General features: G+C 45.2%; 2 protein-coding genes across 11 annotated transcripts in view; both read right to left on the bottom strand.

Annotated features, from left to right (window-relative positions):
• Positions 1–84: 84 nt before the first annotated feature.
• Positions 85–3,631, bottom strand: PLA2G1B (phospholipase A2 group IB). The gene is made up of 4 exons (XM_030583034.1): positions 3,412–3,631; positions 2,844–3,003; positions 2,121–2,248; positions 85–243 (listed from the first exon to the last, which is right to left on the bottom strand). Exons 1-4 carry the CDS (start codon positions 3,485–3,487, stop codon positions 125–127), a joined length of 483 nt encoding a protein of 160 aa, XP_030438894.1. The 5' UTR covers positions 3,488–3,631; the 3' UTR covers positions 85–124.
• Positions 3,632–9,017: 5,386 nt separating this feature from the next.
• MSI1 (musashi RNA binding protein 1) overlaps positions 9,018–12,421 on the bottom strand; it is a 55,665-nt gene continuing 52,261 nt past the window's right edge. For all 10 annotated transcript variants that reach the window (XM_030583023.1, XM_030583028.1, XM_030583029.1 and 7 more), the window contains one exon: positions 9,018–11,283. The gene's annotated coding sequence lies outside the window, so the exon portion shown is untranslated. The remainder of the gene's footprint in view (positions 11,284–12,421) is intronic.

The following is a 12,421-nucleotide window of genomic DNA, read 5'->3' as shown; positions in this document are numbered from 1 at the left end:
CCTGCCCTGAGGCGCGGAACCCATCCCCCAGTCCAGCCTGGCGCGCGGAAGAAAAGGCGGGAGGCGCGGGGCGGGTGTCAGGCTTTATTGCGCAGCGTCGGGGCTGGGGCCGTCCCTCGGCCGGTCAGGCGCACAGGGCGGAGTCCAGGTTCTTGTGCTCCGGGTTGTAGGGCGCCCCCGCGAAGCAGATGGCCGCCTTGCGGTCGCACTCGCAGATGAACAGCTCGCACGGGTCGTTCTTGCCTGCGGGGGGAAGGGAGGCGACGTCAGCGAGGGTCCGGCCACGGGCCTGGCCCGCCCTGGGGACCGCGCACTAGGCGGGCTCCTTCCCCGTGCAGCGAGCCCAGCGCGGTTCGCCCCGCGCGGGTCTTGGAGCCAGAGGGGGGCAGCAGGGCACGTCTGGCACCCCCGGGCTGTGGGGGCAGGGCCCCAGGCGGCGGCGCCTCTCTCCAGCCCTTGGGCCCGTTACCTTGGAGGGCGAGGACTGAGCTGAAGACTCTGCACCGCCCCAAAGCTCGGCTCTTGCCCTAGCAGGACCTGGGCCAGGAAAAGCTGTTGCCTCATCCCTTGCCCCCCCGTGTTCACAGGCCTGGGACCACCACTGCAAAGTCCTTTATCAGCCACAGGACACCAAACCCCGCCAAGCCAACCACCAGAATTGGAGCAACATAGCGCAGCCCTTGCAAGACTAAATTACCATGTGCCCCGGGCAGAGAACAGGAGGGACCTGCTGCACCAAGACCCTCGTAATGGCAGGGAAATGATTTAGTAGGATAGTCCTAACAAGTGCATGGCCCATGCTGCAGAGGAAGGTGAAAACTCAGAAGGTCCCTGGTAACATGATAGCTTCTCCTAGTCCAAGCAATGGCAGCCCTTTAGGGAAGACAGAACTTCTGTTGTTTTGAATCCAATATTTTCTTTTTTTTTGCCCACTGCTCTGGTCCTGACCCTTTGTGTGTCAATTGTGCCTATCCCCTTTTAGGTGTCACTAGCCTCTGAGGGAATCCCTGTGGCTCTCATGGAAACATTACATACTTTCAGTTTTCAGATGTTTGAACAATAACTGTTAAGAGAGGCAGTTTCAAACTACAGTGATGGGAAGCTTTAAATCTTCCTAGGTGACAGGCAGGAGAATTTGCAGCCAAGATGATTCTCTCTGCTGGCAAGTGAAGCTGATTAACTAAAATAGTTATATTCCTTCCCTTCACTCTCATACCTACTCCCTTTAATTTGAAACACTCTCAAGGTTCTTTACAGAATACTTCAAACACACCACTACTGAAATGGAGCTGCCCCAGGGATAAAGAGCCACAGTCAAGTAGCCCTCAACAGTGGGAGGAGAGGAAACTATGGGCAAAATACTTGGGTAAATCCCCTCTCATAAGAATTGACATGAAACTTAATAGCTAGCAAGAAGAGATGGAAGCACTGTGCACCAGACACGGTGTGGAACTTAGTTTAGCAGGACAAAAGGCTTTGTCCTGTGTGTGTCCCAGATATGAACCTGTGATCCCAGGGAGTTAAGGCCTTTCAAACCAGAGCTATGGGCTATGCTGTGTAGAATGTGATTGTTATAGAGCAGGGGTGGCCAACCTGTGGCTCCAGAGCCACATGCAGCTCCTTGTATAGGCACCGACTCCGGGGCTGGAGCTACAGGCACCAACTTTCCAATGTGCTGGGAGGTGCTCACTGATCAACCCCTGGCTTTTCCACAGGCCTCACCTTCTCCCCTGAGCCTGCAATGTCTTTGCTTTTGTCCCTCAGAGCCTCCTACATGCCAAGAAACAGCTGATCAGGAGTTGCTGATCAGCAGGGCAGCTGGTGGGCTGGAGGCATTGGGAGTGAAGTGGGGGAAGCCGATAGGGGGCTGCTGATATATTACTGTGGCTCTTTGGCAACTCTGGCTCCTTCTCAGGCTCAGGTTGGCCACCTCTGCTATAGAGTCTCTAGGGGGAGGTATACCCACTCCTAACAAACACTGTCTCTGCTGAAGTGGTTGATGGTATAGAAGGAAGCCTGCTTTTAGGAAGCACCTTCCTGCTGAAGGAGATGCTGCTTAGATCAAACCCCGTAAAAAAGAAATCAGTGGCTGACGTGAAATAAGAAAGAGTTAGACATACTGCTACAGGTAACGGTGGTGCCTGAGCAGCTGTAGGTATACAGCTCTGTGTAAGGGTTGTCCAGAAGTCCTTTACATGCTGAAAGCTTCTGGGCCTCAGAATAGCAGTTATCATGCACCTGACAGCACCTGTGAAATAATGGGGAATACATTCAAAACCATGTACTCAGGCTTGAGCTTAGTTGGCTTGTTTTAAATTATCTAACTAGGGTGGATTGTCTAGACAATGCTCTAAACAAAAGGCCACAATGATCAGACAGCAAATGTAGGGCATCTCTGAAGAGAAAGTAATCTGCTAGATAGAGGGTCAAATTCTCAGTCTTATTGTTGCACATGCACTTACATCAGTAGCATTGTAGTGGCATCACTTAGGTACAAAGCCATATGATGTATGCTTAAATCAGATTACCCAATTTGTTTCTCTCTTGGCTGCTACTTAGCACCACTACAAGAGTTGCTTCTACACATTCACTTCAGCTCTTCAATATAGCAACCACCAGCAGAAGAGTGGAACAAGAGGAGCTGCTTGGATGATGTGTAACCTCTGAGAATGTGCACAGTGAAATACAGTACAACCCCATTTCTTAGCTCTGAATGTCATATTAGCCAGGAATGTTCTCCAAACACCTACAGACACAGGCACCTGGGAAGGCACAGTCAGCAAAAACGGCAGATACAGCTGCAAGGAGAGGGAAGGATTTTGAGAAGACAAAGTCTCACCAACCTGTCAAGGGTATCCACTGGTGTTCCACTGCCTCCGAGGCCACAGTAGCAGCCATAGTTATTGTAATCCAGTAATGGGTTGCTGCTTGGGATAGTGCATTTGATCATCGCACGGAACTGCAACAGAGCCCTGGAGGTGGCAGCGGCAGCGGCCGCACCCACTGAGAAGAAACACAAACGCTCAGGTTGAGCTATACCTGACATTAGCAGACAATACATATTCACGTCCCAGATATGCCCAATCTGGTTCCCTTGTAGCTGCAATCAAACTGATGTTAATCACAGGTCCTAAAGACTGGGGTATGGGGGAGGGTGGGAAAATAGCTTTCTTCTTTGAGTTTTTGAAGTTAAAGCAATAATGCTCCTGCCTATCAAAAATGGGGTGCTGCAGAGGCAGCTTCTGAAGGTGGATGATCTCATTGTCCAGCTGTAACTTTCCATAGATTACCTGTGTCTGCTCCCATATTTGTGGCAAGATGAGTTCGTACCCACCAAGACCTCCAGTCTGTGATGCATATGCAAGATAGACAGACTTAGGGTGTGAGAATGAGTAAATGAGGTAGCCATACCTGAAAACAGCAGAATGAGCAGAATGAATTTCATTCCTTCAGCAGGGTATGAAAAATGTGTCTTTGTGGTCTGCATCAGTCTCTTTATATTACAGCCTTACTTTGACACAGGTGTGATAACAGGGCAGTGTTTACATTGTTGAATGCAGACTTCTGTCAGTGGATGTGGGATCACAGAGTATAGCAAGGTTGGCTGAAGGTCAGCAGTTACCTTTCCAGGAGCCAACAGGCCAGCTGCATACTTCAGGGTTTTTCTTTTATTTTAAAATTAAGATAATGTTTGTGTAACAAGCTAAATTTGAAGTCCTGGAAATAAATTCTTTACATCCATAAAACAGATACAGTATAACATGGGCAAGCTCCCCAACCACAAACCTCGAAGAACTATTTCCATGCCCAGACAGTGGGGCCTCTCTGCTGAGAATAGCACTAATGGTGGCAGTTGTGCTAGTGACTCTTTTAACACAAATACCTATCCTCCAAGGAACTACCCTGACATTTTCATAGCACCCTATTTTATCCCCAGTCCAGAAGGTGCACCTGTGTTCTCCTGGCCTGGTCCAGATAATAGGGTGAAAGCAGTTCACTCCATTCTGAATGCTCTTCTGTCATGAGGTGGATGGCCAGGTGGAGGCGCTGTGTGATGCTAAGGGATAAGCAGGTTGTTATTTTGAAAACATGAAGGAGGGAGAGGATGGAGATACTCAATGATCCAAAAATCAAAAAAGAGTCCTACAAAAAGTGGAAACTTGGTCAAATTACAAAGGATGAATATAAACAAATAACACAAGTATGTATGGACAAAAGTAGATCAAACTGTCTAGAGACAAAAGGGTAACAAGAAAACATTCTACAAATACATTAGAAGCAAAAGGAAGACCAAGGACCAGGTAGGCCGTTACTCGAGGTGGGGGGGAAATAACAGAAAATGTGGAAATGGCAGAGGTGCTTAATGACTTCTTTGTTTCGGTTTTCACCAAGAAGGTTGGTGGTGATTGGATGTCTAACATGGTGAATGCCAGTGAAAATGAGGAAGATCAGAAGAGGCTAAAATAGGGAAAGAACAAGTTAAAAATTACTTGGACAAATTAGATGTCTTCAAGTCACCAGGGCCTAGAATACTTCTAGAATGCATCCTAGAATACTCAAGGAGCTGACTGAGGAGATATCCGAGCCACTAGTGATTATTTTTTAAAAGTCATGGAAGATAGGAAGAGATTCCAGAAGACTGGAAAAGGGCAAATATAGTGCCAATCTATAAAAAGGGAAATAAGGACAACCCATGGAATTACAGACCAGTCAGCTTAACTTCTGTACCCGGAAAGATAACGAAGCAAATAATTAAGCAATCAGTAAACATCTAGATGATAAGGTGATAAGTAACAGCATGGATTTGTCAAAAGCAAATTGTGTCAAACCAAACTGATAGCTTTATTTGACAGGGTAACAAGCCTTGTGGATGCGGGGAAGAAATAGACATGGTATATCTTGACTTTAGTAAAGCTTTTGATACTTTCTTGCATGACTTCATAAAAACACTAAGGAAATGCAACCTATATGGAATGGAACTGCTATAAGGTGGGTGCAAAACTGGCTGGAAAATTGTTCCCAGAGAGTAGTTACCAGTGGATCACATTCATGCTGGAAGGGTATAATGAATGGGGTCCCGCAGGGATCACTTCTGGGTCTGGTTCTGTTCAATATTTTCATCGATGATTTAGATAATGGTATAAAGAGTACACTGATATAGTTTGCGGACGATACTAAGCTGGGAGGGGTTGCAAGTGCTTTGGAGGATAGAATTATAATTCAAAATGATCTGGACAAACTGGAGAAATGGTCTGAAGTAAAGAGGATGAAATTCAATAATGACAAATGCAAAGTACTCCACTTAGGAAGGAACAATCGGTTGCACACATACAAAATGGAAAATGACTGCCTAGGAAGGAGTACTGCAGAAATGGATCTGGGGCTCATAGTGGATCACAAGCTAAATATGAGTTAACAGTATAACGCTGTTGCAAAAAAACATCATTCTGGGGTGTATTAGCAGGAGTGTTGTAAGCAAGAAACGAGAAGTAATTCTTCCGCTCTACACTGTGCTGATTAGGCCTTAACTGGAGTATTGTGTCCAATTCTGGGCACCATATTTCAGGAAGGGTGTGGACAAATTGGGGAGTGCCCAGAGAAGAGCAACAAAAATGATTAAAGATCTAGAAAACATGACCTATGAGGGAAGATTGAAAAAATTGGTTTGTTTACTCTGGAAAAGAGAAGACAGAGGGGGACACTATAAACAGTTTTCAAGTATGTAAAAGGTCGTTACAAGAAGGAGGAAGAAAAATTGTTAACCTCTGAGGATAGGACAAGAAGCAATTAAATTAAATTGCAGCAAGGGAGGTTTAGGCTGGACATTAGGAAAAACTTCCTAATGGTCAGGGTGGTTAAGCACTGGAATAAATTGCCTAGGGAGGTTGTGGAGTCTCCATTATTGGAGATTTTTAAGAGCAGGTTAGACAAACACCTGTCAGAGATGGTCTTGATCACTGAATGTTTGGCAAGTGGTAGGAACCAGGGGAGCTGGAATGTCTCTCAGCTTCTTAGGGTGCAGAAGCAAGGAACAGCCATAACATGGAAAATATTAGTGGTAGGATGTAAACAAAGGTAGAAAGGAATTGTCTGAAGAATTAACATCAGTTACTATGGCTGCAGTTCCAGATCAGAATTCAGAAAAGATCCAGCAGGGCTTTCACTGATATGCAAACTGAATGGGTGGCAACAGAAATTTGAGCTCATTCTTGTGCAGGGGTAGCTATTGACTGGACAAAATTGTGGCTACATTAGCATCTTGCCAAAAGAAATACATTAGCCACAATTAGTTTGTTTGAAATGGAAAAGATTGCAGCCAACCTAATTTTTAATGGCATGCTGTGCTCCCCAGGCTGCTAGGATCAGGATGGCACTTTGCATCTTGGGACCTGCCATCTCCACAGACAGCATTAAAACTAAAGATGCACGGGACAGTGTTGTAGAGATACCTGGCCTGTATTTGGCCAATGGAACCCACTTTGCAAACCCCTTTCCAGAGGGCATTGGAGAATTACCAGCACCTTAAAATTTCCCTTCTCCCATGCATCAAAACCATCTTGGAAACACAAGTATTTCACTCGAATACACTGTGTATACCAGGAATGATGACCTAATGTCCCACATTAAGAGCAATCCTAGCACTACAGACTTACTAAGTGCACCTCTAATTAGCACTGCACCACCAGATCTTTCCCTAGTTATGATCCTGCTAACCCATGACTGCTTTGGGAACACCTGCATCCACTTCTCTTCAGTCAGATGTCATCAGATTGATGACAGAGTTGCTAATGGAAAGAACTGTTGATGAATTGATTCCAGGAATAAGCAAGTGGCATGGTACTCACACTCCTGGAAAGACAAACCATCTAACTTAGACAGAGCCAAATTTATCTCTAATGTAACTCCAACTTCAGCAGAATTACTCCAGGGGTGAATTGGGCCCACTATTTTTAACTCATCCACCTGGTTATCTTTTATCTGAGAGATACTGATTTTCCAGTGCTGGCTTCTGAATTGTGATGGGAGCACCCAGTTACGTCTCTCACGAAGTTTTGGCTACTTTCCAGATCATAAATGATATTGAATAAAAGTGGGTTTAAAGACAAGCAGCTCCCCACTAGCCACCTACCTACAAGTACAAGCACCCAGTACTTTATCATCATTTCCCTTAATCTGTGGTCCTTCTGACACTTTTCAATATCTCAATTTTTCGGACAAGTTTCATTCACGTGCTTTGCTAATATCCAGATATTTCAGCAACTGTTTCTTTCAGCTCCTCATTTTGTGCTTTGTGTGACCAAGTCTCTCCAGAACTATTTTTATAAATAAAAACTTGCCATATTTATTACTTATGGTTCCATTATCCTCTAGAGATGCAACTACACTTAGACTTTTAGCCAATTCTCCCACTATATCTAGTATCTGTACCACCTCACCAAAACTAGCAGAAGAGACCACTTACATTCTTACCAACCTGTCTGCTAAGCCTCCTCAGCGTAGGTCTAGTTAACATGTTGCCAAAACCACTGGGTGACCAGTCTACACTAGTGCTCCTACCATTTCAAACACTGGTGGAGCTGCACAAGGGCTAGAGAAAGGGTGGGAGAACCGCCGTAAATTCTCAGTTGTAGACTAGGCCTCTGCTCAGATTCTCACGATAATTGTATTAAGGGCTTGTAGCTAGTTTTACTGGCTGCAACTACCAGGATTACTTTTTTCCTCCTTTTGTGTGTCCCACGTGCTGTTTGTTGTTTTTTAAACTCTTGGTTTCCTCCCCAGTTCTCTAAGACTCCAATCATTGGTTCAGAAAGTTAATTAATTCCCTTTACACCGAGATACAGATTATTCAGAACATTTGCTTAAGTACGTGTTCATTTTCCAAGTAGTTCAAGATTCTCATGACTAAACTGTCCAAACCTCTTATTAAAGCCAGATTTAAAACAATTCAGTATCTCAGTTGCTTTGGAATCACCATTAATTTCACCTTTTCCCCATTGTCTTTTCCGCTACTATTTTCACTTTTCATATACTTGTAAGCCTTCTTGTTCTCCACTTCTCTACTCTTAACATATTCCTTTTATTGCCTGTAAACCTTCACTTTCTGGGGTTCCTTTCCTCTCCAGTTTTAGCATGTGCGCTCCCAAAAGAACTTGATGGTTGTGTGTTGTGTATTTTTGTGTGCCCCATGTACATAAGGCACACATGTGGCAGGTACAATTAAAGGTCTGAGCATTTGTGTCTGGTGATTTCCAGACAATCAATCCTAAAGTGTGGGAAAGCGAGTTAGTGAGGACCACCCAGACACCAAACAAGGAGAAACAGGATACATTTCATTCTATCACTGAAGGATACTAGATGAAAGCTCTGGTCTTCATGGATCAGTCTATCCCAAAGCCTCCCACCTTGATAGCTGTGACAACACAGCAGAATTTCCATTATTAAATGCAGACTCCATCAGGACTCTTGGGGTTACTTTTGCCAGCAGATCTTTGAACAGTGTTTCATAAAACTATATTAGTTGCTGCTTATTATTTGCATTCTTCTCTCAGTAGCATTGTGACCTGTTGTATATTAATTTGAGTGCTTTTTAGGAATCTCCAACTTTCTTGTACACTAACAGATTTTAATATTTCCTCCCAGTGCTCTTTATTCACTAGATTTCTTTATTCTCCACAATTTGCTTTCTTGCAGTCTTAACTCCCTTGTTCTGCTGTGTTCAGCAAATCCAAAGAATACTTCCAGGCTTTTTGATTTCCTGGTGTGTTACTCCTTTCCGGAATCCACAGACATCCATGCATGACCCCTCTGAGGTGGAGAAGAATTATCATCTGTGTTTTACGGATGAGAAACAGATGCTCAAAAGAGAGTTAAGGGATGTACCATTGCTGGGAGTTGAATGCCAGGTCTATGGCTCCCAGGCTTGTATGCTAACCACAGGGCAAGATTCCCAGCATTCCAAACCTGGGTGAAGCTTTGCCCAATTCAGAGCCACTCAGACACATACCACAATCGAGGAGGACCATTTTCAAATAATTTATTAGGAATTTAAAACTGAAATCTGGAAAAAGGGTTACAGGTGTGGAGAGAACAAACACTGGAGTGTAATAACTTACTGGCTTTCAAAACATAGCTTTATTTCTTTTTAAAAAATGCCCACCGTCAAAACGGAGCCCCAGCCTCTGGGCAGCAGCAGCACTGACTGGAGAGCGAATCACAGCCCAGTGGCAATACAGTGGGGCTGTGAGGTGTGTGGAAGGGGGCACAGAAGCAGCTCAGCGCATGTACCAAGAGGGAAGAAAGCGCTGTCTGCAAACCCAAATTTGAAGTATACAGAATAAAAATAAACCCAATACAATGCAGCTCTTCTTTAATTAGGAAATATTAAAAAAACTCAGACATACAGACTCTTGTCTCAGTAACAAAAATTATTGCTTTGTGTTTTCAGTACTAACCCATTAAGTACCTCTGACTAAACAGAGCTCTCCAAATGTATTGCTTGGTCAGGCACGGCCCACACTGCTGGGTCTCAAAACTAGCCACAATGCAGCTAGGGAATCGGGAAGTGGAAGGGAAGGGGTCCATTTGCGCACCGTGGCCCCCCTCCAATCCTCTCACTTACTGGGGCTCATTTTGGGAGAAGAGAGGGAATGATTTTTAAAACTTAAGATGAAGCTACATTATTTCCCTGGGAAAAGTGTTGGGCTGCATCTTAATAAAAGGCTTAATCACCCCCCCTTAACAAGGTCTTTGGTTCACTTAAAACAAATCCAGACCCAATCCTGTCCCTTAAATTCCTGCTTGAGGCAACCCCACAGCAGAGGCCACTTGTTAACAAGGGCTCGGGCAGCCTCAGGAGAAGGGACCATATAATCAAATTACAGGACAAAGGACGAACTCCCCCAGATTTCAGGACACAGAGGAAAGCTAATGGGAAGCTGTGATTCTAGAATTCATATGATCCCTGAGAAGCCCTTTACTCACCCTTCCCCCATACAGTACCACCCCCAGTTCCCCCCCCGTTAATGACTTCCCCCACCCAATGCCCTGCCCTTCAAAGAATGACCACCTCCACATCCCACCCCAGACGAGCCCTTCCCAGTACCCTGCCCCCTAGAAGATGATGCCGTTCCCCAGACTATCTTGACACAAGCGATACTGTTTGGAGAGTCAATTCCTTTCAAAATAATGAAGACAAGCAGGGGCAGTAAAGCCCTTTGCCTAGCCAAACCAGATGCTGGCACTTAGGGAGCCCAGTGGTGGAGTCTGTACATCAAGCGACTGGAAGCAGCTTTAACCCGCTCAGCAAAATAGCCGATGGCCGGTAAGTTTCATTTCCCTCTCCCGCCCCTTCATCTCAGAGGTCTTAAAATCTTACAGTAAAAGGTATACAAAAAAGAAAGGAGTCCTGACAGGATTCTGCTGGAGAATATTGCTCACACTGAGGTGCCAGGTTCAGGAACCTGGAGCTGCTCCTTGAGTCAGGGTGCAGCCAGGTTCACCTCGCGATATTTACATATTATACACTAGGAAAAAGAAAACCCCACGTAAAACTAAACCTAGGAAAACAAAAATACTTTCAGCTGTAAGGATAGTGTTTTTACTTAGCAAAATATACATTTTGTTTTGTTCCGTAGCGATGTCCCACCTTTTCAGATCCTTGGAGCTTCACACATTTCAAAACCTCACATTTACAAAACAGAAACAATTAAAAACAGTTTCTTTAAAAAAAAATAGAAATGCGTCAGTTCTGCTCAGCGTTCTCTCTCTCTGCATCTCTCTTCCCTTCAGAACTGCATTCACATCACATACTGTCCTTTAAAAACTTTGACAACAACAGAGTTGAAAAGATTCAAAACAATTTCAAAGCCAAATAAAAATACTCCTCATTAAAAACTACCTAACACGATCACAAAGCCAATTCATAAAATATGTCTACTAGCTCAGGAAAGAGCAAACAATGAAAAAGGAGGGTCACCACCCACCAATAAAGATAAAAAAATAAAATAAAAAATAAAACTACCAGCTAATAAAATAAATAAAGAAGAATCGGTGGGTTGGGGAAGGGAGAAGCGTAAACCATCGGTGGTTAGTAAGAAAGCGAGATGATCTCCTTAGGTTCAGTCCAGTGTGGTCTGTTCAATGGGAGAGATCAGGGCAGGTCAGCAGGAGCCTGGCAACCAGCCGGCAGTGTGCAGTTTTATTCAATAGAAAGGAAACCTTGGCTCATCCCCCAAGGCTCACCAGATCCTCCAGCCCGCTGTCCTTGGTTAGGTAACGGGAAATCTGCAGGAGACCAGCAGAGGTGGAGAGTATGGCGGGGTAGAGGAGACAGAAACAGAAAAAAACAAACAAACAAACTAACAACTTTTCCTTTTTTTGTCATCTAACACAGCAACAGGGGGTGTCCAAGCTTCCCCTAGTGCAGGATTGTGCTGGCACCTTGGCAGTGGCATGAAGATCGCAACTGACTGGCAAAGAAGTGGGGCAGAATGCAACTGCCCCATCTTTAACATGAAGGCGTGGGTCAAAGGGACAAGCCCCAGCATGCAAATGCGACCTGACTTCTTGGATCAAGGAGTACTGAATGCTAAGATCTGCAGGCTCCCTGGCTCAAACTTCTGTATTAAAGACGAGGCTAGTTATATGCTGCAAACTGAACTCAGCTGAAGAGAAGCAGCCCAGTCACTCCCTTTCCCTGGAAACATCTGCCCTACTCATTTCAGTCACATTTCTCTTTTTAAACTACCAAACTTCTGCCACTTTTGAGGTGTGCACTGAGACCCTCCAACAGCTCCCCCTCACCCCTTCTAAGGGACACAGCTGGAACTGCATGTAGGATTTTCCCCTCTCCCATCTGGATGTGGAAGCCTCTTTTCTCTCCACAGATCACCTCCATGCTCTCAGCAGCAGTGAGATTTGCTGAGTTAACCGCATGCAGGGTAGTGTAAAGTAAAAGGGTTGGAGGGGCTTGTCTTTCAGAGTGCCAGTGCAAGAGCTCACATTGCCTTAGGATTTTGGCCAACTGTGCCTGTCTGTCTGTCTCCGTCAACTCCCCAATTTCTACCAGGTCTCCATTTCCCTCACTCCACACCCTTCCAACTGAGCACTCCCCCGTCTCCCTGCCACCACTGGGGCACAGCCACTTATTCTTCTGGCCTCAGAGACCTGGAGGAGCTTCCCTTTAGAGCCCAACAGTGACACTAATTGGCCAAAGAGGTTACTCAAGCAAAACACCATTTCCTTTCCCTTCCTGCCCACACTCAATGGAATGCCTCTGCAGCACTTCAAGCATGGGGACCAGAGTCTGGGAGAAGGAATTAGAACCTGGGTCACTGGGTGGACAGGACAAAAATGCAGCCCCTCGCCTGGCCTCCTTCCTCTCATCTTCAGATGAAGCCCCTGAATGAAGGCCCAACAACAG

The sequence above is a fragment of the Gopherus evgoodei genome, chromosome 13 (assembly GCF_007399415.2).
Source record: "Gopherus evgoodei ecotype Sinaloan lineage chromosome 13, rGopEvg1_v1.p, whole genome shotgun sequence".
Taxonomy (NCBI): Eukaryota; Metazoa; Chordata; order Testudines; family Testudinidae; genus Gopherus; species Gopherus evgoodei.
The sequence above is the reverse complement of the archived record's forward strand: the minus strand, read 5'-3'. Positions and strand labels throughout refer to the sequence as shown.

Bases quoted from the DNA above. Each gene is read 5' to 3' on its own strand.
- PLA2G1B (XM_030583034.1), bottom strand. From the start codon at position 3,487: ATGCAGACCACAAAGACACATTTTTCATACCCTGCTGAAGGAATGAAA. The intron at 3,004-3,411 runs GTATGGCTACCT...GTTTCTTCTCAG, and splicing joins GCTCATTCTGCTGTTTTCAG to TGGGTGCGGCCGCTGCCGCT. The intron at 2,249-2,843 runs GTTGGTGAGACT...ATTATTTCACAG, and splicing joins CCAGTGGATACCCTTGACAG to GTGCTGTCAGGTGCATGATA.